At 44.2% G+C, this 27,034-nt stretch overlaps 1 protein-coding gene across 1 annotated transcript in view; it reads right to left on the bottom strand.

Moving 5' to 3' along the window:
* Positions 1-27,034, bottom strand: part of LOC142463287 (ovochymase-2-like) — a 134,696-nt gene that overhangs the window by 23,465 nt on the left and 84,197 nt on the right. Inside the window, exons 19-21 of the mRNA XM_075565831.1 lie at positions 17,999-18,235; positions 11,511-11,693; positions 2,683-2,783 (exon numbers count right to left, since the gene is read on the bottom strand). Coding sequence (XP_075421946.1) covers positions 2,683-2,783; positions 11,511-11,693; positions 17,999-18,235 — 521 coding nt within the window. The remainder of the gene's footprint in view (positions 1-2,682; positions 2,784-11,510; positions 11,694-17,998; positions 18,236-27,034) is intronic.

Here is a 27,034-nt window from a genome sequence, read left to right on the forward strand (position 1 = left end):
TGTTATGAAAACCAAGGAAGAGCATCAATAGCAACAATGGCAGTGATATATCTCTGCACATGTTAGAGATCACTGAAAGAGTCCCTAACAAATGAAAACTAACTAACTATATACTATATATATATATATATATATATATATATATATATATATATATATATATATAGCCATTAAACACATCCCCACCGGGGAAGGACCAGCACAGATAACATTCCAATAGACACTGTTTATAGTATAGCTTTTGCTTGCTTCATTCATTGTAACATCGCCGGAAGAAGAGATCAGTGTATCTCGAAAGCTCGCACAAATAAAAGCATTTCGTTAACCACAGAACGGTATCATCTATTTATTTTTTGATTATTGAAGCTCGGCTAACACGGTACTGATACCTCTACATATATATATCTATATAGATATATAGATATATAGATATAGACCATACGATACCGGTTGCAACACGACATCAAGGGACAGCACGCAGGTAAGTAAATCATACATTTTCTATATTTGATAGAAGACACAAAAAACGACGTTTCGGTGCCCCAGTGGGACCTTTCTCGCACCACCTTGAGAAAGGTCCCACTGGGGCACCGAAACGTTGATTTTTGTGTCTTCTATCAAATATAGAAAATGTATGATTTACTTATCTGCGTGCTGTCCCTTTATGTCGTGTTGCAACCGGTATCGTAAGGTCTGTTAATGCTTTATGGGATAAGCACCAAAACTTATTTACTTGCATATGGTGTGCCGGCTGTGCATTGGATTATATATATATATATATATATATATATATATATATATATATATATATGTGTATATAGTGTATATATGTGTATATATGCCATCTATGGCTACTAACCTTCCCTACTCCTGGCAGTAAACCCTAGTAAGAGCAGGCCTACCAATAGTCAACATGGGTTTTCTCCACTCCCTAGTGCTGCACTTGAGTGACAGGGGATGCAGTGACATCAGGCCTGAGCATGTCCAATCATGGGACAGACCTGGTACCCTCACCTTGGCTGTACGTAAGGGCAGTGCTGCCCAAATTAAGTCAGTGCCTCTCCCCCTTGAGAGAAACTGGGATCACCCAGGATTGCCTGGAGCTTGGCCTACCCTGTTCCTTTTCCCTACGGGGGAGAGTGAGTGATACGCTATACCCATGGTCCTACTGGAGGGCAAGGGAAGAGCTAGACTGCTGCGGGTGCCGTTGGCCTGTAGTGTAGGTCCAGGGACCATCCTCCAGCTGACCATCCCAGAGACCTGCCTTGTTACTGTACTGTACAGAAAGAGAGAATAAAGCCATTCCAGTTGTTACTGGTGTGTGATCTTACTGGGAGGAGAGGTGATTAGTTCTATTGTAGGAGATCATCTTCACCTACAGTATCTGGAGACTTAAGCAGATGGAGGCGCTGCACTGCTAGGAACCTTGTGAGTAATGTACCCCAGAAACCTGATCCTGTGTCCCCACTACCACCAGCGGACAGCTCAGCCCTCCTGTTATCCTGTTACCTCTAAATAAACAAATATATATATATATATATATATATATATATATATATTTTTTAATGTAGCCCACTTTAGCTGTGACTAAGGGAACTATGCGTGCTGAGTATCTGTCTTGTGTGCAGGAGGCCTGATCCTCCCACCACTGGAAGCCTGGGGTGATCGCGTTCTCTCTGGGTACAGCGCCTCCACCTGGGAAGGATCCTAGCGCTGCAGGATAACCCCTCACAGGAACAAATACAGTCAGTGAATAATGATACACACACAAGTAAAACTAACCTATATTTAATGACCATATAACAATATAACACAATAGTCATACAAGGCCACCTAACCACCCCGGTGTCCACAGAGCCAGGACCACCCAAAGAGTGTGCGGAGTAGTGCTACCCCCTGTGTATGGCCATTGGTGCACATGGGCACCTTCCTGGTCTTAGACTAGACCATGCCGACATGGGATGGTGGATCCACAGGACCGCAAAGTGAGCCTACGACGCGGTCTACCAGATCCTCTCTCACCGCCAGAGGCGTCCGCCTCTTGAGGGAGCTCAAGCTGGCCTAGGCCTAGTCCAACTCTAGGCCTAGTCCGGGAGCCACTGGCACCCGGACACTACCTGCTCTTTCAGCTGCCTCTCTCCACCGGGCGCGCGGCTCTGCTTCGCGCCAAACAGTATCTCTTCCCTGCCTTGAATCTGGGAGCCCTATTGGCTGTGGTCTCTCACGTGGTAAGCAGCCCCTGGGGCTGCTGGGACATGTAGTCCTGCGTGGAGCCGCATGTAATGGCTGTCACACTCTACTGCGCATGTGCACTTGCTCCATTGTGCATACGCGATATTCCAAAATGGCGGCGCCCTGCTCCGGCATCAGTTTAAAGATTGTATTGGCCCTCAAGGTGCAGACATTTAGGCCTGTAACAGTAGTTAAATTACTATAAAAAAGCAGTACTATATTTAAGTGAATGAAGGTAGTTCAATCTTTTTTTAAACAAAAAAAGCAAACCTTTTAGGCACAATTTTTTTAAATAATTTACAATCATATGCTGCCAGACCAGAAGATTGAGGTAATTTTTTTTCTTCTTCAAGTAAATCCCTTATTCTTACTCCCGTAAGAAATATATTGTAATAGAACCCCAGATATGATATTCTTATATACGCAGAGCGGTCACTGGGCTTTACTTACTTGTACAGACAAGTGCCAGGGCGAGGAAAGTAGTCCTACAGACTCACTATCCACAGTCTTATCGGAAGGATTGGCTGGTGAACCACAGCTGGTAGGCCATTCTAAGAAGGAAACACAACTGAATGATCATATAGGGTATTTAAAAAAAAAATGTTTTTGACTTGCATACTACTACCCCCCACCCCCTGAATCTCTCAAGAGGTCTATGATACAAATGGCTGAGGTTTGGAGCTAATAGACCAAATCACAATATCATTTTAATCAAACAATTCTGACAGTTCTTCCTAATGATTTTTATCCAATGTTGCCTGCAGCACGGAGGTTCTACAAGAGGTTACCAGGAGTCCCTTGAGAGAATCTTGGCCGTTTTACTCTTGATGCCCCAAAAATGTCATTTTTTTTGCCACATTTGAAATGTTTAAATGTAATCATTCAAAAAGGATCTGAAATGTTGGACTGTACATATTCATATGAAACATATGAAGCCTTGCACTACCTACTGAATGTTGGTGGAGAACTCTAAAAACCAGCACACCAACCACTGCTCACTCTAATGGCAAACATCACAAATTTACAACTTGCAAACAACTACCCAAATTTCTACACATACTATTACTCTCTTTAGCAGGTGATATTGAACCTAACCCAGGTCCTCCCATTTCAGCTCTGTCCCATGCCCCTGAGAATTCCACCTTTAAATTCCAAAAAGGGCTATCTGTCGCCCATATAAATATCCGGAGCCTGCTGCCCAAACTGGACGAACTAAGGGCATGGTGCCTTATGCATAAACCCAAAGCCATCGTTCTTATAGAAACATGGCTAACCCCTAAAACCCCTGATGCAAACATCGCCATTCAGGGATACTCCATTTCTAGGAGAGATAGGTCAGAGAGGAGGAGGGGTGTTATTTTATATTGCAGACACCTTACAATTTACACTGTTAAATTGCCCCCCAAGCCCACCCTCTTTTGAAATTCTAGTTGGCAAAATCTGCCTCCCGTTTTCTAAGTCCATCTTGCTTGCTGGCATCTACCACCCCCCTAAAGCCCCTCTACAATCCCTGACTGATATCACCCAGTTTCTTGGCTCCATTTCCTCTCTGAATGAGAAGAGTGAGCTGCTAATTCTTGGGGATTTCAACTTCAATTGGCTTGACATTAAAAACCACAAAATCCAGATACAACTCAAGTCATTTAACCTATCGCAACTCATTTCCCAACCCACATGGACAAACCTGAAATCGCACAACCATTCCTTGCTAGACTGGATTCTCTCCTCAAACCCCAGCAGAATCCAATCCTCTGGCAAAATAAGGGTGCGGGGGGCCCACCTTCCATGGGTTACAACTGACCTTATAGCACTCTACCAGTTCAGGGATACCTTGTGGAAAAGCTACAAAGTAACTGGCACTACCAAGGATCTCAATCACTACAGATGCCTGCGGAACGTGCATAAGGCAAACAAGCTAACATAGGCAAACAGGCTAACTTCTGGAAGGTTATCAACAATATATTCCAGCCTTCTAACCATCAACAACCAAGTAATATCACTAAGGGGGATATTACTCTGACAAACCCCACTGACTTTGCAAATGCATTCAATGATTACTTTGTGGGGTGTGCCACTAACTTATTAGCGAAACGCAGCCCAAACCACAAACCTGAATCTCATCCTGGGAGTACCCAGATAGCCCCACCCCCTCCCAACACTGCCCACAATTATCAATTTGGCCCAGTATCCGAAGAGGAGATTACACAAGCGCTCCTCAAATTAAAACTAAGCAGCCAATGTGGACCTGACTTACTACAATCTACGTTCCTACGACTTGGTGTCCCAGCCATTGCCAAACCAATTGCTTCCATAGTCAACTCTATCCTGTCTGCAGGCCATATCCCTAAGACCTGGAAAACTGCCAGTGTTGTCCCAATCGAAAAAAGTGGGGACAAAAACACCGTCTCAAACTACAGGCCAATCTCACTTCTCCCAATTCTATCCAAAGTCATGGAAAAATGTGTCCACTCCCAATTAAGCGATTACTATACCAAGACAAATTTCCCTAGCCAATTCCAATCTGGCTTTCACCAAACACTCCACCGTAACTACCCTGCTAAAAGTTTGCAATGAAATCCAGTGTGGAATGGAACTGGGACAACTCACTGGTGCAGTATTCCTAGATTTTGCAAAGGCTTTTGATACTGTTGATCATGCTATCCTGCTTAACAAACTCCAGAGCTCTGGAATAGGGAAGCATGCTTTAAACTGGTTTCAGTCCTACCTGTCAGGTAGATCTCAACATGTGTCCATCTCAGGCTCTAACTCCAACCCCCTGATATCACCTCTGGTGTCCCGCAAGGCTCTGTTCTGGGGCCCCTACTCTTCTCAGTGTTCATCAATGAGCTTCTCACAGCTTGTAAGGCAGCCTCAATACACATGTATGCAGATGACACAATCCTATATGCATACAGCAATAGTCTCTCTGACCTTCAACACATAATTCAGTCTGACATTTTGAGACTCGAAAACTGGATTTCCCAAAACAAACTGTTTTTAAACTCTGAAAAGACTGTAACAATGGTATTTGGGACCAAGACTACATTTTTAATGCTTCCAGCGACTGAGCTCCAGATTAGAACCAACACTAACACCACCCTAACACCTGTCACTAGTTTTAAATACCTGGGCATATGGTTTGACTCCCACTTAACATTCGGGATGCACATTGATACCCTGACAACCAAGACCTACGCCAAACTAAGGGTACTTTACAGGAACAAATCCTCCCTAAGTCTCCTGGTCAGAAAGCGTATCGCACAGCAGATGCCAATTATTGACTATGGAGACATAGTATACGGCTCGGCACCTCAAACCCACCTCAGCAAACTTGACACCCTCTACAATTCAATTTGTCATTTTGTTCTCCAATGCAACTATAACACACATCACTGCGAAATGCTCAAAGAACTAGATTGGTCATCACTCGAGTCTAGGCGCAAAGTTCACCTTTCCTGTCTTGCCTTTAAATTCTTTAGCTACCTGAACACGCTCCTCACCCCTACCACATGCAGAACATATCATCTGAGATCAGACTCCAAAAGACTGTTCATGGTCCCAAGGCTCAACAAAGTATCCGGACGTTCCTCCTCCTCTTACCGTGCACCCCAAACCTGGAACAACCTACCAGAGACTCTCGCATCCACCACCAGTTTAAGTTCTTTCAAATCTAAGGCTGTCTCACACTTTAATCTGGTCTGTAACTGTTTCATACGCCCATAATATATATTTTCTTTAACTGTGCATGCAATGTCTTGTATATAATGTATACCCTGTTCATTTATGTAACTGTATTTGTAACCATGTATTATTTGTCTTAACTCTGTGCCCAGGACATACTTGAAAACGAGAGGTAACTCTCAATGTATTACTTCCTGGTAAAATATTTTATAAATAAATAATAGAAAGTTTTTTATTTGGAAAAAAAAAAGATATTACTGTTTATTAGCAGACCTTTTCCATATAGATCAAAACATTCACATGCTTAGGATAAGTGGACAAGGAGTCACAAAACATTGGCACAAAACAAAATGAGGCATATAAATTTCACTTGAAAGAAGTGGAATCCACTAGGGAAGCTTTCAAAGTATCAATAGATGACCAACTAAAATAAATTGGGCTGGAGATCTCTATCCCATTACTGAGATAGCTAAGACTGCAGGAAAGTATCATGTGTCCTAAAAGTGAAGTACATCACACTTATTAGGACCACATTTTTTATTCTCCTAAATATACAGATACAGTAAATAAACAAATAAATATATGCACAAATAAAGAAATAAAATATATGAATAAACTAATGAATATAAGAAATTGTTTTGCTATATATTTGTTGCAGTGGTGAAAGTAGATTTTTGTTCTTACAGGTACTCGCCCAGGTATTTAAAACATTGGAGTTGGGGACTGGGGTGTCTCATCAGGGCTGCCGACAGCTTTCCTCGGGCCTAGGAGTGGAGTTTACACCAGGTGGCCTTGCGAGTTCCCCCTCTTTCACACCCCCTCACTCTACCCCCCTTCTCCGCATGTATTTCCCTCCCCCTTTTGTCTCTTACTCTTCCCCTCTCTCTTTCTCACTCACTCACTCTCCCCCTCACTCTTATTCTGCCCCTCCCTCACTCCCCCACTTGCCCCATTCCCCTCACCCCTCTCTCCTCACACTCTCCCCCCTATCGCTATCACTCAATGATCCCCCCCACTCCCTCAATTCCGTACCCTTAACTCCCCCGTCCTCACACTCATTCCCCCCTCTCCCCTGGCCACCCACAATTACAATTCCACACAAAGCCCCACCCTCTGATATTTCTCCCATAATAATTAATTACCCCCCCACAATATACACAATACCCCCAAAAATAATACCCCCCAACAATACACACAATAACACCCCCCACACAAAACACACAATATACTAACACCCCCACAATATAGTACCCCCGACCATACACACAATATATTAACACCGGCACAATATAATACCCCCCCCCCACACAATATAATAACACCCCCAAAATGTAATGCTCCTCACAATACAATGACACCCTCACAATATAATACCCCCCCCCCCCTCACAATAATACCACCAAAACACAAAATACAAACAATAATACAGACACACTTACCTTGGGGAAGTTGGGCCCAGCTTCCGACGCACACACCGGCTGGAGAGAGAGGCCTGCAGCAGCTCGGAAAAACTGGGGACTGGTGGCAGAGGCCCAGCAGCCAGAAGCAGAAGTTGGGCCTGACCTCTCGGGCCCAACTTCCAGTTCCGGCCAAGCCCCCAGCAGCAACTGGGCACAGGACAGGCTCTCCACCACTGTCGGCAGCCCTGTTTCTCTCCCTGCTGTCTGTGCCTCTCTCTCCATCTTCCTGCCTCCGTGTATCTCCCCAACAGAAGCGGGCTCCATTCGGTGACGTAGGATGCGCTGATATGGGCATATCCATTTCTGGGCTTTTTCACATATGGGCATATTCATATTAGGGTATCCTATGCCACTGAAAGGAGCCAGTTTCTGTTGGGCAGATACGCAGAGACTGTGAGAGGCAGGAGAGGGAGAGAGGAAGAGAGTCGGGGAGGCATGGAGAGAGAGGCAGAGAGAGACACAAGTTACTTTTAATTTAAAATCCCCAATAATTCCTACCGATATGCAGTACCAGTACATTGTTTTACTGGTACTGTATACCAGACTGGCCTACTTTCACCACTGATTTGTTGGTAGAGCATGGTAAGAGGAGAAGCTGCGTGACTCATTGAGAAATTACCATCTTCACACTGATGAGACTCAATAGCTTGAAACAGCTGTCTGTGAGTAGGTTTACTGGCCATGCACTTCTTACTCAGACTTGGCTTTAAAAGGTTTGTAAAATGCCAGGCATAAGCTTATAGGGTCCATGTTAAAGTGGATAAAAGGAAACAGCTACACAACGTGAGTGCTTATTTGCATGTCATTTACATGTCATTTACCCAGAATCCTTTGCTGCTAAAGCTATTGTATGTTGTGAGATTATTATGGGGTAATGCAGGTTTGTGGACCTGCATTCAGACATGTGGACAGGCTCATGTGTTCTTTATCTTTGCTTTCACACCTTTATGGCCTTTAAAGATCACTTACATATTGGATTGTAAGGGTCTTAAGTCCCAGTTTCATATACAGCTGCAGTGGCCGTTATTCGAACAAATCACGGAGCCGTTTTCATGTGCTCTGCTGTATTCCACGCGGCATTAACGCGACCAATCACCCCAGGCACCCGTGTTTATCACGGTTGCTTTGTTTGAATTTCATGGATTCTGTTTCTTTGGGTGCAATGAAATGAATGAATTGCAGTGTGTACAGTACTGTGCTACTGTGTCAATTTCAGGTGTTTAAAAAACAGAACTCTAAAATGCAATTTTCTGTACTCGCGTCAAAAAGCGGTACGGTTGGAAGAAATGACGCGCCATGACGTGGATATTCCGAGGTATACAACGCGTGAATTGTTCGAATAACGGCCGCTGCATCTGTACTGTGAATTTGTCTTCCTGCTGCATGGGAAGCTTTCAGCCTATTCAATGAAACATAGCTGAAATGTTCTGGTGCATGAAGAAAACAGCTTCACTGCTATGGAATAAAAGCATTAGACCTCAAAATATGAATTTTTTGCAAAGAGAACATGGTCAGGAGGAGACCTCTCTCTTTGGGCTGGTAGACCTGAAACATTTTATCCCACCTGCAAATGGTATAAACTATTTATAGCACAATAATTAAAGCGTCAGAGACTCAGATCCTAGTCAAATTTGACTCCTCAGGAAGCCACTACCTGGCGAAACGCATTGAGCCTTGAGTTTTTGGAGATCCCTGCGTGCCTGTGGAGATGGAGGTATCGTGGTCAAGCACAAAATACATCCATTGGAAGTGACGTCCGACACTGGAGGAGATGAGCTATCGGAGCCTCGAATTCGGGGCCTTACTGCTGGAACCTTATTATCTGCTATTGCGACTCCTGCTGAGCGCTTGCACTACATGCTCGTCTTGCATATATCAAATATGAGTAGGATTGCCACATATGATCACTTTTTAATATGTTGTATTTTACGTACTACACCACACTATGTCCTGCTTTTCCTTTATTTGAGTGAGCCGTGAGTGACCCACATAAGAGGGGGAAAAATAATTTCTTACCTCCAAAATAGTTAAACAATGCGAGGTTATCTCTGACCCCATGTGAGTGCATAGAATAAGACTTCTTCATATTTGTCTTACATTATAAACTGTATTTCACTATAGAACTTTTTTTAAATTTATCTTTGGGTACATTTTCGTGCCCTCCACCTTTTATTTAAGAAGACTGAACACCCAGTCTGTGTTAAGGTTTGGAGCTGCAACTTATTTTATATGATACTATTTATCTTCACTTTAAGATTTTTTTATTACAAATTGTCACTATTGCTACATTGTCATTGGGAGCGCTTCTTTTTCTGTTTATATCATATTTACATGTGCCTATTTTTGTTCGCCGGCAGGGGGTAGTGCTTGTGTATGTATTTGGAGATGGGGGTAGTGCTTGTGTATGTATTTGGGGATGGGGTAGTGCTTGTGTATGTATTTGTGGATGGGGGTAGTGCTTGTGTATGTATTTGGAGATGGGGTGGTGCTTGTATATGTAGTTGGAGATGGGGTGGTGCTTGTGTATGTATTTGGGGGGTAGTGCTTTTGTATGTATTGGGTATTGGGGATGGGGGTAGTGCTTGTGTATGTATTTGGAGATGGGGGTAGTGCTTGTGTATGTATTTGGGGATGGGGTAGTGCTTGTGTATGTATTTGGAGATGGGGGTAGTGCTTGTGTATGTATTTGGAGATGGGGGTAGTGCTTGTGTATGTATTTGTGGATGGGGGTAGTGCTTGTGTATGTATTTGTGGATGGGGGTAGTGCTTGTGTATGTATTTGAGGATGGGGTAGTGCTTGTGGATGTATTTGGGGATGGGGTAGTGCTTGTGTATGTATTTGGGGATGGGGGTAGTGCCAGGGCTGCAGACAGCTTTCCCGGGGCCCAGAACTAATGTTCCCACTGCCCCCCTCCCCCACGCATGTGACGGCGGCCTTGCGAGAACCCCTCCCATTTTCTCTAACACTCCCCCCTTTTCACACACCTCCTCACTCTCACCCCCTTCTTACACTCCCGTCACACTTTCCTATCCCCCCTTTCTCTCTTACACCCCCACCTCTCCCACTCCCATGTATTTTTCTCCCCACCCTCAATAACCTCCCTCCCCAATATACGCGCACACAGTGACACACACACACACACACACACACACACACACACACACACACACACACACACACACACACACACACACACACACACACACACACACACACACACACACACACACACACACACACACACACACACAACACAAACACACACGCAGACAGTGAAACACACAGACAGTGACACACACACAGAATAAGCCCCCTCCCCAAACACAAACATAAAATTAAGCCCTCTCCCCAGATGGGCGGTGCCAAGTGAAGTGGAGGGCGGTGCGGAAGAAAGGGGATGGCCCTGCAGTCGAGAAGGGTGGGGGGCATGCTGAGGGAAGGGGATGGCCCTACAGGAGTAGGAGAGCAGGGAGGAGGGCGGCATCCAGAAAAGGCTGGGCCAAATACATACACGACCCCCCAAATACATACACAAAGACTACACACCCCAAATACATATGCAAGCACTACCCCCATCCCCAAATACATACACAAACACTACCCCCCAAATACATACACAAACACGACCCATCCCCAAATACATACACAAACACAACCTCCTTCCCCAAATATATACACAAGCACTACCCCCCAAATACTTACGCAAGCACTACCCAGGGCTGCCGACAGGGGGGGGGGGGGAGAGTGTGAGATAAGAGGAGGAGTGGGGGGAAGCGTGAGTGAGCAATAGAGGGGAGAAACCGTAGAAACGGGGAAAAGAAATACATGGGGGGAATAGAGGAGGGCGAGAGTGAGGAGGTGTGAAATGGGAGGGCTCGCAAGACCGCCAACAAGGGGAAGGCAGGGCGGTCAAAGTCTTATCTTGGGCCCTGGAAAATCTGACTGTGGCCCTGACAGTTAGTACAAAGTAATGTGTAGCAGACAACAATTCAAATAAATGTTTAATCCATAAAGGAGATCATTATATTACCCTCACAGCAATGCACATAAACGCCAAATTTACCAGTTATTAAGGGCCATATAATATATGAGATAAAAGCCAAGCAGCACATAGGTTCCAGTGTTTCTTTATTCACCTATTAAAACATTGCCCCACGGTTTTGAAGGCCTTAGGGGTAATTTGGGGAGAACGGTTAGGTCAGTTGTCCAGTAACCTCGGAAGCCCTTGAAGTGTTTTTCATGGTTGCTGACGAATTTGATGACGGTTGTGGGTCCCGTTGTATTTAATGTGGATGGAACTGAATTTCCACAGAATTCACCTGCAATTGACGAAATGATCCAGTGTGAGATTGACAGGCGTAAAGTAAGCAGTGCAAATATGGCTAGCAGTATATCATATCTTTATTTGTAGAAATAAATTAGGAATACCACAAAACATTAAATTTAAATCACAATGTAAATGTATCTACTGTATCTGTTATCCAGCCCCATACTTTATTTGTACACTTTAGAAAAGAGTGCGGCTAGTTCTACTGATCTAATTTGTGCATCGTCTAAAACCTGGATTAGAGTTGGTGCCTTCGACGGAGTCGGACTGACTCAGAAATAATGAGTCTGTCCTCTATGAAGTCCAGGCAAAGATGACATATCACCTTCCAACCACTGGGTGCAAACAAATACATAAAAATCCCAACTAATTTAATATGTTAATAAAATAAAATAAAAAATAAAAGAAATGCATTTCACAGCCAGGAAACAATCAAACCTGGTACCAATGCTATTGCCGTATGCAAGGTCATTATCAGAGAAATAAGTGCAAAGTGGATTAAACAGAATATAGGTTTGTGGTTTCTGCTGTAACGATGTTTGATTGTTTCCTAGTTGTTTACTACTATACTTTGATTTTTCTAACATACTTTATTGGCATTACTCGTTAGATTATAATAGTGCCAATGGGAGTTGTAGTCCGATAGTACTCTGAAAAATAACCCCCAATGTGTTAGTGGATTGTTTTTTTCTTTATATTTACTCATTGCCTGAGATTAGACTGCAATAGCCACAATCATGCACTAACTCCTTTTCAAGTGAAGCTATCCCAGTTACATGGATCTCCCCAAACAGTAACTGTGTTCTACGAGGATCAGAAGCAAGGAGCTTTGGCATCTTGAGAGAGTTTCGTTGTTAAATACCAACTTTTTGGATCACCACAGCCTTACACGAAGACAATGTTTCTCAACCGGTGTGCCGTGGAACCCTGGTGTGCAGCGACTATCTGCCACGGCCCTGGGGGACAAACTCAACTCGCTGCTCAATGGGAGCGTCCTGCGCTGCATGGAGATGTAGAGGCTGTGATCCTCTCTGAGCCAGTTACAGTGATGCTTCTCACTTCTCCAGACTGCACAGGATGCGCCCGCTGAGCAGCTGACATGTTTTAGGCGTGTGGGAAGGTGAGAGGTAAGAGGGAAAGAGGAAGGGCTTTTTGTGTGTGGTGTTGATGGCTTTGCATGAGAAGGGGGAGGAAGGTGAGTGTTTTGTGTGGGATGGGGAAGGTGTGTGGTGTAAAAGAAGAGGAGGGGTAAATAGGGTGTTTATAGTTACATAGTAGATGAGGTTGAAAAAAGACGTACGTCCATCAAGTTCAACCTATGCTAAATTTAGACAACAGATACTTTATTCTATATCTATACTTACTTATTGCTCCAGAGGAAGGGAAACAAAAACCCCATTAAGGGGAAAAATGAATTCCTTCCTGACTCTAAGAATTGGCAATCGGATTAAGCCCTGGATCAACATCCTTCCCATGTATACTTATTTGGTATATTCCTGTATACCTTTCCCATCTAAAAAGATGTCCAACCTTTTTTTGAACAAATCTATTGTATCTGCCATCACAGTCTCCATGGGTAATGAATTCCACATTTTAACTGCCCTTACGGTAAAGAACCCTTTCCTTTGTTGCTGGTGAAATTTCCTTTCCTCCAACCTTAAGGGATGGCCCCGAGTCCTTTGTACTGCCCGTGGGATGAATGGTTATTGTGAAAGCTCCTTGCACGGTCCCCGAATATATTTGCGTATAGTTATCATATCCCCTCTTAGACGCCTCTTTTCTAATGTAAATAAATCTAACTTAGCTAGCCTCTCCTCATAAGTAAGAATGTCCATCCCCTTTATTAATTTGGTGGCTCTTCTCTGCACTCTCTCTAGTTCCATAATGTCTTTTCTAAGGATTGGTGCCCAAAATTATGATTAAGAAAAAGGGTGAGTGCCGTGTAAGAAGGGGTTGATATATGTATTGTATTGTATGTCTTTATTTATATAGCGGCATTAATGTACATAGCGCTTCACAGTAGTAATATACGTGACAATCATGTAAATAATAAATAATACAAATAACAGATCGTGAGAATAAGTGCTACAGACATAAAAGTAAAATTTAGGAAAAGGAGTCCCTGCTCTGAAGAGCTTACAATCTAATTGGTAGGTAGGAAGAATGTTGACAGTAGGAAGGCATTCTGGTAAGTGCGTCTGCATGGGACCAAGCTTTATGTATCATGTGTACAGTATTAGCCACAGTGTAATTCATATGTTTCTTTAAGCAAGTGTGTCTTAAGCTGGGTTTTAAAGGTGGATACAGAGGGTGCTAGTCGGGTATTGAGGGGAAGGGCATTCCAGAGGTGTGGGGCAGTCAGTGAAAAAGGTTTAAGGCGGGAGATGGCTTTAGATACAAAGGGGGTAGAAAGAAGACATCCTTGAGCAGAACGCAAGAGTCTGGATGGTGCATAGCGAGAAATTAGGGCTGAGATGTAAGGGGGGGCAGAAGAGTGTAAAGCTTTAAATGTGAGGAGGTGAATTAAGTGCGAGATGCGGGATTTGATAGGGTTGTTTAGCCTGAGAGAGGGCAGAGTTGAAACAGGATAGTATAAATTTGTAGTGAAGGAAGTCTGCGAGAGTGTGAAATTTCCTCCAGTGGCATTCAGAGGAACGAGTGGAGGAATTCAGAATACAAGTGTGGGAATTTAGCCAGGGCCTGGAGTTAGAAGGGCGAGGATGGCAGAGAGAAAGCGGGGCATGTAGATCAAAAGAGGAAGATAAGGCAGAGTTGTAGTTCCTGACCAGTTTGTCAGGGTCTGGAGCAGAACTGAGAGAGGAGAGGGAGCAGCATAAAGTGGAATCAAAAGCTGGTAGGTTAATAAGAGCACAGGTTTCTGCAGAAACGAGGAGTAGATGGAAATGGAGAAGGGGAGAAGTGAGAGAGAGAAAATTAGATCTGATAGGTGATGGTCAGAGAAAGAAAAGGGGAAAATGGAGAAATCAGAGAGAGAAAAGTTTCTAGTGAAAACTAGATCTAGGTAGTGGCCATCCTTGTGGGTGCTGGCTGCAGTCCACTGTTGAAAGCCAAAAGAAGAGGTTAGAGCAAGAAAGCGGGAAGCCCATGGGAGAGAGGGGTCATCAATGTGGCTGAAGTCCCCAAGGAGAAGAACAGAGGAGTCTGAGGAAACAAAGAAAGAGAGCCAGGATTCAAAGTGAGAGAGAAAGGCAGAAGGGGGGTGAGTTGAGATAGGTGGGCGACAGATGACCACCACATGGACAGGGAGAGGTGAGAAGATCTGGACAATGTGAGCCTCAAAGGAGGGAAAAGCAAGAGATGGAGGAATAGGAAGGTTTCGGTAACGACAGAAAGAGGAGAGCAGGAGCCCCACGCCTCCACCCCTGCCATCAGTGCGCGGAGTGTGGGAGAAGTAAAGGCCACCATAGGAGAAGGCAGCTTCCAGTGCAGTGTCAGACTAAGTGAGCCAGGTCTCAGTTATAGCAAATAGGAGCAGAGAGTGAGAGAGAAAAAAGTCATGTACAGAGAGGAACTTGTTAGAAAGGGAGCGAGCATTCCAAAGGGCACAGGAGAAAGGGAGAGAGGAGGGAGGGTGGCAGGGGATGGGTATGAGAAGGAGTAGAAGTTGTATTTGGCAGGTGAGGACGAGAACATGTAGAAATAAGGCTGGGACCCAGATTGGGAGAGATATCCCCGGAAGCAAGAAGGAGAAGCATGGAAAGAAAGAGAATGTGTGAGGAGGATTTGTAGGGGTGCATTTTGGTGCAGGCGATATAGCTGTATAGTGCCAGAGGGCACAGGTAAGAATGGAGTTCATGTGAACTGAGAAGTGGTGAAGGAAGGAGAGATGGCGATATATGAATAGAGTTAGAGACATAATGTGGAGTGTGTTGAGTAAAAGGGTGACTATGATGTGTGAGAGTGAATGTGGGGTGTGTAAGAAGATGGTGGGTGGGTGTGGCTGTGAAAAAGAGGTTACGTTTCTTGCATGTAAAGAGGGATGAGTGAGTCTGAAGAGCAGGGGTGCCTCAAGATTGAAAAAAATCCTGTTCACACACCGCCTTAAAAAATGTGTCTTGCTGCTTAGATTGCTGCTAAATGTAGTCTAGGAAGAACCAGCAATTTAGCATTTTACCTTAGGTCACCTTACCCGTAACGTTCCACCAGAGTTGGATTAGGCTTTTAGTTAGCCCTAGGTGAGGCACCAGTTTGGGGCCCCCATTCCACCTTACACAGAGAAAAACAGACACAGAGGAGCACTGCAATCAGGCCCTAGGCAGGTACCTAGTTTGCATGTCCATTAATCCGGCCTGCTCCACAGAGACAAATGTCCATTTTGACTTTTCATGAGGATCGTTAATTTAGAGACAAGTTTCTCCTGAGCCACGGGTTGTCATTTACAAGATTACAATGGTTTTGCTCAGCCCAGTTTAGATTATACAAAAAAAATAGAAGACAAGAAAGTCCCCAAAGTAGGGGGAACTGCTGCTTTAATCATCTGAAATATTAAATCTTAATTTGTTTTGACCTACAAATGTTAAGTGAGCGCTTAATAATGACATGAATACACACATGGACAGATGACCATAACCGCAAAGCACAGTGTATGTAACAACCAGCTGGACTGCTTAAACCTAAGTCCTGCTGCTAAATGAATAAGTGGACGGATGAAAAGGAAAGATCTCGTAACATAATGCAGCTTGTACTGTACAGTAGGAGAAAAAGACAAAAAGAACAGCGCAAAACGCAATAGTGAAGTTTATAAGTACAAATTATATTTGTGAAAAAATGGTGAGTATTAAGCGTACATTTAGGCAGAAGAATAAAAGCATATCTGTGCAAACATCAGCACAATGTTACCACAATGGAAAGCCTCTGGATGGAATGGTGTAGCCCTCTGGTGCAGCAGCTGTCGTTCTGGAAAGTCACAGTGATATCTCTCACTTATCCTGGACACCTGCAAGTGGCAGCTGCAGCCCTTGAGCTGTTCAGAGTTCCCCCACTGATAGTGGCATCTGCTGGGCTCGTGGCATGGAAGTGTCAGTTCAAAATGACTTAATTTGCTGTCCTTGGGACACAGTGATGCCTAAGGGCTCTCCTCTCACTGCACACACCGCGCGGCCCACGTGGGATCTTCTTCCGGCGCTCGCGCACTCCCGTGACGTCACGGATGACGCGCGATGTTGATTTCAATGGAGACAGTCCCAAAATGAAAGCACAATATAAAAATCGCTAAAAATAGGTTAGGGAGGCTAGGATGGGGAACCAAACCCTGCCAATCTTTATCCAACGTGTTTCGAAGCTACCCAAAGAGCTTCTTCATCAGGGAATCTCTGATGAAGAAGCTCTTTGGGTAGCTTCGAAACACGTTGGATAAAGATTGGCAGGGTTTGGTTCCCCATCCTAGCCTCCCTAACCTATTTTTAGCGATTTTTATATTGTGCTTTCATTTTGGGACTGTCTCCATTGAAATCAACATCGCGCGTCATCCGTGACGTCACGGGAGTGCGCGAGCGCCGGAAGAAGATCCCACGTGGGCCGCGCGGTGTGTGCAGTGAGAGGAGAGCCCTTAGGCATCACTGTGTCCCAAGGACAGCAAATTAAGTCATTTTGAACTGACACTTCCATGCCACGAGCCCAGCAGATGCCACTATCAGTGGGGGAACTCTGAACAGCTCAAGGGCTGCAGCTGCCACTTGCAGGGGTCCAGGATAAGTGAGAGATATCACTGTGACTTTCCAGAACGACAGCTGCTGCACCAGAGGGCTACACCATTCCATCCAGAGGCTTTCCATTGTGGTAACATTGTGCTGATGTTTGCACAGATATGCTTTTATTCTTCTGCCTAAATGTACGCTTAATACTCACCATTTTTTCACAAATATAATTTGTACTTATATACTTCACTATTGCGTTTTGCGCTGTTCTTTTTGTCTTTTTCTCCTAGTGTTTTGAGTGCTGAGCCACTCTTTCAGTTTAGCAGCATACGCCTTTCCTATATGCTTTTGTATACATTTATATACATTATTATTACACCCTATGCACATTAATTATTGCACTTTAACACCTTAGTGTGTGGATGTTATTGTAAGGTGAATTTTGGGTTGCGCACTTATTTTTGTATCACTGTACTGTACAGTCACTGCAAACCTATACTGTATATTTGAACTCCTTTGCCATGCTTTAGTCCTGTTCATTGGAATAGAGCTGAACTCTTCTCCTTAACTGGGCAGGAGCTTCTAAGAATTTTGAATAATGGCCAGAGTGCTTACTAGGACACAGCACATTCATACACACCCAACTTAGTAGCGCCGGCTTGGTCTCCATCAAAAACTTCCACATAGTCCTGACATCTTCCTGTGATGTTGACAGCCTGCAGCTCAAAGTGTGTGAAGATGATATGAAGCTGTTTGCCTTTATCAACTGTGACTTTCCATATGCAGGCATGGTTTCCAGGGTAAGATGCATTGGACCAGTTGGGTGACATAAACTCTCCATTTTCAGTAGTGAAATGGCCTCCACATTTTGCTATGCCTGGAAAAAAATGTAATAGAATATTTAGTCAACCAAAAACAAATTACCAGTTTAAATAGAACAAGTCAATATTTCAAACTGAAAATGTAACTCAACCCAAAAAAAATAAAACATAAAACAACCCAATAAAAAAAATGCTCAAGGGTACAGTGATTTAAATATCCTTCTATAAAGTCTTTCCTATAGTTATAAAGCCATCCATGCTCCCAGCTTCTCTCAGATAACGGTACATTCCTGATTTCTCTTTGCAGCAGCGAAAGTAGCAGGAGTAGCTGAGCTTGTGGTCACCTGTGTCCAACGTGTACTTTTGTGCCCTCAGTCTTCATATGATGGGTCTAGGGTTGGGAACCAGAGCCATGCATGCTCCACCACCTTTCAGCTCCAAGTCTCAAAGGATCACCGTACACAATCTATGCCTCTCTTCAATGTTTTACCTATCTACTTCAACCGCCCTTCACTACTCTCTTCCCTTCCCCTTTTAACCTTAATCCCTTCCTTCATCATGCCTATTTAATATTTCCATCCATCCTCTACACCCTCCCAATCTCTGCCCCTCACGAAGAGTCTCTTTTTCCCAACATGTCATCATGTCTCCCTCAATATATCACCTTCTTCCCTCCACCCAGTGTCCTTCTTCCCATCGCTTTGTCCACCTTCCTTCTCAACCTCTCCCCTTACTCCCCTTCATTATATTTCCTTCCCCTCTTTACACCCAGAGCAGAAGCTGGATCCCCTTGGTTCCCAAGATATTTACAGTTTTCCCTCCAAATGTCTGAGAGAATTAGTAGCTCTCGACCAGCCTTACTCATGTGAGATAGTAGAATGCTGCAATGTCAAGCGGACATAATGTTGCAGCATTCTTTTGGTTAACCCAGAGCCCTTTTTCTGTTTTACCAGGGGACACAAGTATAAGCATTTTAGGTATTTGGGATGGAGTGAGGAGAACATTTCAGGAGCTGTAAAAGCATATTTCAGCTCATGCAGTTATCCTTTTTGAACACAGCTGATTGTTATCATCATGGTGGTAGAAACAAGTACAACAATTAGACTCCCTCTTTGCTGCAAAGTAAAAAAAAATAGCTTCCAAACTTCTGAAAGGTGTTTAAAATGCGTATACATGATCAATCAGCCTAATTATTGATGTATCCCAATAAGTGAATCAATACAATTAGTTCACTTTCTCTGTATCGGCAATATTCTATATGCTCGGTAGCCAAAGTTTCGGCTTCGGAAAGTAATTGTCAGGTATATCTATGTCTCACTCTCTCAAAGTTCCTCTGTTTTTCCACTGTGTGTGCTGCTGCTTCTGTCTTCTTTTGGATTTCCTCTGTCTCCTCTTGGTTCTCCTGTGGTTTTCCTGTCTTCTGTCCTTGCCCAGCCTTTATAGTCTCATGTCTCCTGTTTCACCTTGCCTTTGTTGTATATGCTCTAGACTCTTTTCTGCCAAAGTCTGTTTCTGCCGTAGTCTTTGTGTGTAGTAAAGGTCCTTTCCTGTAATTAGGCGTTTCCCATTTTGTCCTGGTATCTTCCATAGCCCCTGTCCATGTTGATTCCCTGTTGCTGACCTCTACCCGTGAAACGACTATGATACTTTGCCACCTGTTCTGGACAGTCAGGCCTGTGACCCTGACTACGCTTTCACCTACTTCCTGCTGTTCCGGTTACTGAGGTCCAACCTGCACCTGGAATTCTGATAGTAATATTGCTTCTCTTCCCCACAAAAAAAATGTTCAGCAATTTCAGATAATTATACATAATAAAAATACAACAGAAAAAGAAAAATGGTCATGAAATGGTAACTGGAAAACATATCAAAGAAAAAGTAACCAATCCAACTCCTCGAAAAAGCATGAGTCAAGAATCAGATACAATTTTTTTTTTAAAAAGTCCTGAAAAAAAGGCGAATTCTTCATTCCAACCATAACTCATGGAAATGGATTAGTATTTGTGGAAGGATGGTGACCACCTTTTAATGGTCTAAGCTCCCCACACACCTACTTTCAGGTGATCTGCTAATGGCAATGTATAAAATAAATGTAATTTTTCAAGTCAGATAGTCTTCCTCCATGAAAACTAAAGAGAAAAGCAAGAGGATTTCAGTTCTGAAGAGAAGTTAAAAAAAATTCAATGAGAAGTTAGGATTTGCCTGAACTGGAGTTACCTGTCATATTCTCTAGCCTGCTGTTCCCATGCTTGGCCACCGGGACTGCTGCCACTCTCAATGTCTGGTTCTAGCCTGCAGTACCTATACTTGCCCACCGGGAGTGCTGCTGCTAAACTAAGGAACATTCCAGACTCTGATACCTGACACCTCTGCACCTGTGCTCCACCTCCCAGCCTGCCTATATAAACCTCCCTTTCCTGTTCCTCTTTGCCTGTTTATACTGGTTCCTTAGCTTCTGCAAGGTTCCTGTGTTTACTGCTGTGCTAGCTATTGCTATCATCCTGTTCCAGTTTCCTCGTTGCCGACCTCTGCTTGTTTCCTGACTTCGCTACCTGCCGCCTGCCTCGGACCCCTGCTTGTTTCCTGACTTCGCTCCCTGCTGTTCCTGCCACTGGGATCCACTTCAGCCGAAGTCCAATCCTTGACAGGACACCTTATCAAACGTCTTGGTCACGTGGAAGAAGAGGATACCCTCCGGAAAGAACGGGATGCCCGCCAGGTAGAACGTGATGCCCGCTGGGAAGAATGTGTCGTCCGCGCGGAAGGATGTGCCCTCCGCTCAGAGGAACGAGCTGCCGCCGCAGAAGCTGAAAACCGTGAACTACGTGCAGCTTTAATCACCGTATCTGTTCAAAAGACTCTGACTGTGCAAACTGCGCCCCGTGTAACCCTTCCGGAAAAATTTGGAGGAAAAAGACAATCTTTTCGGGATTTCCTTAATCAATGCAGACATGTGTTCAAGCTTCAGCCTACCATCTATAATACCAACGAAGCCCAGGTTGGACTGATCATAACCCTGCTCAAGGATGAGGCCCTTGCTTGGGTCTCCCCTATGTTAGAACAGGATAGCCCACTACTAAGGGACCTATAGGAGTTCATCGATGCCATGAGTCTTATTTTTGATGACCCAAATCGTAGTGCAACCGCTGAGGCAACTCTGAACAATCTTCGTCAAGGAAGACGCTCGGCAGCTGAGTACGCCGCTGAATTCTGCAGATGGGTTAACGATACTGAGTGGAATGAGGCCGCGCAGAAATATCATTTTCGGCAGGGTCTCTCGGAGCAAGTTAAAGACGAACTAGCCCGGGTGGAGATTTCATGGAGATTTTATGCATCCAAATTGATCGCAGGCTTACGGAAAGACGATTGGAGAGACAGGGGTTCATGCCAAGCAACCCCGGGTTTAGAGATGTCAGTACCCCAAGACGTTCCAGGGACACTGAGGAGGAGCCGATGCAAGTAAATACACTGCGGGGACCCATCTCAACCGGGGAAAGGAATAGACGCCGAACAGAAGATCTCTGTTTATATTGCGGAAACGATGGGCACTATCTCGCTGATTGCCCAAACAAGTCCAGGCGGTCTTCTTTCCAGAGCCCTAGAAGAAATCAGCTGCACGCTATTTCAAAAACTGTTCTCTCTGCTTCTCAAAGGAAAGATAATCCTCCTTCGCTACACCCTCACCTCCTGGTTCCTATTATCATCGAGGAAGGAACACATAATTTTTCAACCACAGTAATGGTCGACTCAGGGGAGGCAGGGAATTTTATGGACATAGAATTCGCCAAGAACAATTCGGTATCATTTGTAGCCAAGGAATCGCCAGAAAGGATGGAAGTCGTTGACGGTTCTCCCTTGAGCTCTGGACCTGTTACCCATGAAACCAGTAACTTAACACTAATCATAGAGCCCAATCACCAGGAGAAGATTTCATTTGGTCTCATTCCATCACCTTTGTTTCCAGTGATTCTGGGAATTCCATGGCTCATGATCCATAACCCACTAATCTAGGAATTCGTTTAAATTTATCGTCTGGCTATCATCCACAATCCAATGGCCAGACAGAAAGGACCAATCAGACTTTGGAACAATACTTACGATGTTTTGTTTGTCATCTCCAGGATGACTGGATTGATTTCCTACCATTAGCTGAGTTTTCTTACAACAATTCACATCATTCTTCGAGTCAGAAGAGCCCCTTTTTCTCAAATTATGGATTTCATCCAACCTTTATTCCTCGTTTTCCATCTTCGGGCCCCATTCCGGCAGTTACAGAGAAACTGGAGACTCTGCAAGACATCCAGGAGACCCTCAAAGAAACACTTCGTGAGACTCAAGTAAAGTACAAAAGAGCAGCAGACCAACACCGCAGACCCTCCCCAGAATTTCAAGTCGGGGATAAAGTCTGGCTTTCTACAAGAAATCTACGTCTAAATGTTCCAACCATTAAATTGGGCCAAAAATACATCGGGCCATTTCGCATCTCAGCACTAATAAATCCAGTGTCCTTCAGATTAGAGCTTCCTGAGACCATCAAAATACACCCTGTGTTTCATTCTTCTCTGCTGAAACCTTTCCGTGAGAATCCGTTTCCTGGACGGAGACTTCCTCCCCCTGAACCCGTCCTCGTGGATAACGAAGAGGAATTCATTGTGGAGAGAATTTTGGATTCCAGGATACACCGAGGGAAACTACAGTACCTGGTTCACTGGGGGGGCTATGGCCCAGAGGAAAGGTCTTGGGAACCCAAAGATTTTGTACATGCTCTGCGACTAGTCAAAGCTTTTCACCGGAGATATCCAGACAAGCCTAGCAAGGATCGTCCGGAGAACGCTCTTGGGAGGGGGGGAGTAATGTCATATTCTCTAGCCTGCTGTTCCCATGCTTGGCCACCGGGACTGCTGCCACTCTCAATGTCTGGTTCTAGCCTGCAGTACCTATACTTGCCCAACAGGAGTGCTGCTGCTAAACTAAGGAACATTCCAGACTCTGATACCTGACACCTCTGCACCTGTGCCCCACTTCCCAGCCTGCCTATATAAACCTCCCTTTCCTGTTCCTCTTTGCCTGTTTATACTGGTTCCTTAGCTTCTGCAAGGTTCCTGTGTTTACTGCTATGCTAGCTATTGCTATCATCCTGTTCCAGTTTCCTCGTTGCCGACCTCTGCTTGTTTCCTGACTTCGCTACCTGCCGCCTGCCTCGGACCCCTGCTTGTTTCCTGACTTCGCTCCCTGCTGTTCCTGCCACTGGGATCCACTTCAGCCGAAGTCCAATCCTTGACATTACCTTGGTGTGGTCACAATATGTAGCTAAAACGCAAATTTTAAGGTAGTATTAGAAATAGTTGAAGATGTGCAGGCTTTAAATTGCTAAAAAATGTAAGTACTCTTTATATTGGTTAACCTTACCAGACCAGGTATACCTGCCTCAGCTAATTTAGCAGCTTTTCAATTAATTTTGGCTTTTTTTTTGCATTTTTCGCCTACGTGAGCTCATAAATTGTCCAGCCCTTTCCCATGGAAATTTGTTATTCGGGTTAAAATCTGTTGAAAACAAATTTCTGGGCTACTTCAGATATCTCTTAAACATACATACAATTAAGTGAATAGGGCCTCAGAAGTTTTTCTTTGTTTTTTTATTTGCAATAAAACTTCCAAATCTGCCTTTTCAGGTAATAAAAGGCCCCCCACCCCTTTACAACTTATTTACTGCAGTCTCTCCCAAAACTGACTGCACAATACATTGAAACCCTGATTTGACTCTAGCATTGCAATACAGCTAAACATTTGACAAGGAACAGGCACACACCTGCTGTTTAGTCTGCTCACACTCACTCTGCTCACAACAGCTCCTTGCAGCACTGCCTACCTCTGGCATCATGAACCTGCTATGTATTTTAACTTTTTTCTTTCTCCTGGCCTCATAGATATGTTACTCCCTCTATCCACTACAAATTCCTCCATCTTGGCCCACACCCAACATCACCATACACCCTGGACTACTCAAAAGCCTTGCACTATCTACTGAATGTTGGTGGAGAACTCTAAAAAGCAGCACACCAACCACTACTCACTCAAATGGCAAACACCACAAATCTACAACTTGCAAACAACTACCCAAATTTCTACTCATACTATTACTCTCTTTAGCAGGTGATATTGAACCTAACCCAGGTCCTCCCATTTCAGCTCTGTCCCATGCCCCTGAGAATTCCACCTTTAAATTCCAAAAAGGGCTATCTGTCGCCCATATAAACATCTGGAGCCTGCTGCCCAAACTGGACGAACTAAGGGCATGGTGCCTTATGCATAAACCCAAAGCCATCGTTCTTACAGAAACATGCTATCCCCTAAAACCCCTGATGCAAATATTGCCATTCAGGGATACTCCATTTTTAGGAGAGATAGGTCAAAGAGAGGAGGAGGGGTGTTATTTTATATTGCAGACACATTACAATTTACACTGTTAAATTGCACACCAAGCCCACCCTCTTTTGAAATTCTAGTTGGCAAAATCTGCCTCCCCTTTTCTAAGCCCATCTTGCTTGCTGGCATCTACCGCCCCCCTAAAGCCCCTCTACAATCTCTGACTGATATCACCCAGTTTCTTGGCTCCATTTCCTCTCTAAATGAGAAGAGTGAGCTGCTAGTTCTTGGGGATTTCAACTTCAATTGGCTTGACCCTAAAAACCACAAAATCCAGATACAACTCAAGTCACTTAACCTATCGCAACTCATTTCCCAACCCAAACGGATAAACCTGAAATCGCATAACCATTCCTTGCTAGACTGGATTCTCTCCTCAAACCCCAGCATAATCCAATCCTCTGGCATCCTTCCTGATATTTTCAGTGACCATGCAATAGTGTACAGTGTAAGGAAAATTAAACTGCCCCATTCAAGCCTTAAAGTTCCCCTCACTAGAACATTTAAAAACTTTAACCCACAACAGTTTCTGGATGACCTTACCAACTGCCCATGGCACAGAATCGATTTAATTCCCGACCCTGATTCTGCACTCGACTATTTCCAATCCGAGTTCTTAAAACTCTGCGATACCCATGCTCTACTATGCAAAATAAGGGCACGGGGGGCCACCTTCCATGGGTTACACCTGACCTTATAGCACTCTACCAGTTCAGGGATGCCTTGTGGAAAAGTTACAAAGTAACTGGCACTACCAAGGATCTCAATCACTACAGATGCATGCGGAACATGTGCACAAGGCAAACAAGGCATACAAAAGCACAATATTACTAACAATCTCCACCAGAATACATCAAACCCAGCTAACTTCTGGAAGGTTATCAACCATATATTCCAGCCTCCTAACCATCAACAACCAAGTAATATCATTAAGGGGGATAATACTCTGACAAACCCCACTGACATCGCAAATGTATTCAATGATTACTTTGTGGGGTGTGCCACTAACTTATTAGCGAAACGCAGCACAAACCCCAAACATGAATCTCATCCTGGGAGTATCCCTACAGTCCCACCCCCTCCCAACAATTTGGCCCAGTATCTGAAGAGGAGATTCTACAAGCGCTCCTCAAACTAAAACTAAGCAGCCAATGTGGACCCGACTTACTACAATCTAGGTTCCTACGACTTGGTGCCCCAGCCATTGCCAAACCAATTGCGTCCATAGTCAACTCTATCCTGTCTGCAGGCCATATCCCTAAGACCTGGAAAACTGCCAGAGTTGTCCCAATCTTCAAAAGTGGGGACAAAAACACTGTTTCAAACTACAGGCCAATCTCACTTCTCCCAATTCTATCCAAAGTCATGGAAAAATGTGTCCACTCCTAATTAAGTGATTTCTATACCAAAACAAATTTCCCTAGCCAATTCCAATCTGGATTTCGCCCCAAACACTACCCTGCTAAAAGTTTGCAATGAAATCCAGTGTGGAATAGAACGGGGACAACTCACTGGTGCAGTATTCCTAGATTTTGCAAAGGCTTTTGACATAGTCGATCATGCTATCCTGCTTAACAAACTCCAGAGCTCTGGAATAGGGAAGCTTGCTTTAAACTGGTTTCGGTCCTACCTATCAGGAAGATCCCAACATGTGTCCATCTCAGGCTCTAACTCCAACCCCCTGGATATCACCTGTGGTGTCCCGCAAGGCTCTGTTCTGGGGCCCCTACTCTTCTCAGTGTTCATCAATGATCTTCCCACAGCTTGTAAGGAAGCCTCAATACACATGTATGCAGATGACACAATCCTATATGCACACAGTCATAGCCTCTCTGACCTTCAACACATACTTCAGTCTGACTTTTTGAGACTCGAAAACTGGATTTCACAAAACAAACTGTTTTTAAACACTGACAAGACTATAACAATGGTATTTAAGACCAAGACTAAATTTGTAAAGCTTCCAGTGACTGAGCTCCTGATTAGAACCAACGCTAACACCACCCTAACACCTGTCACTAGTTTTAAATACCTGGGCTTATGGTTTGACTCCCACTTAACATTCGGGATGCACATTGATACCCTGACAACCAAGACCTATGCCAAACTAGGGGTACTTTACAGGAACAAATCCTCCCTAAGTCTCCTGGTCAGAAAGCGCATCGCACAGCAGATGCTAATGCCAATTATTGACTATGGAGACATAGTATATGGCTCGGCTCCTCAAACCCACCTTAGCAAACTTGACACCCTCTACAATTCAATTTGTCGTTTTGTTCTCCAATGCAACTACAACACACATCACTGCTAAATGCTCAAAGAACTAGATTGGTCAACACTAGAGTCTAGGCGCAAAGTTCACCTTTCCTGTCTTGCCTTTAAATTCTTCATGGGCAAGCTACCCAGCTACCTGAACAAGCTCCTCACCC

The sequence above is a fragment of the Ascaphus truei genome, chromosome 1 (assembly GCF_040206685.1).
Source record: "Ascaphus truei isolate aAscTru1 chromosome 1, aAscTru1.hap1, whole genome shotgun sequence".
Classification (NCBI taxonomy): domain Eukaryota; kingdom Metazoa; phylum Chordata; class Amphibia; order Anura; family Ascaphidae; genus Ascaphus; species Ascaphus truei.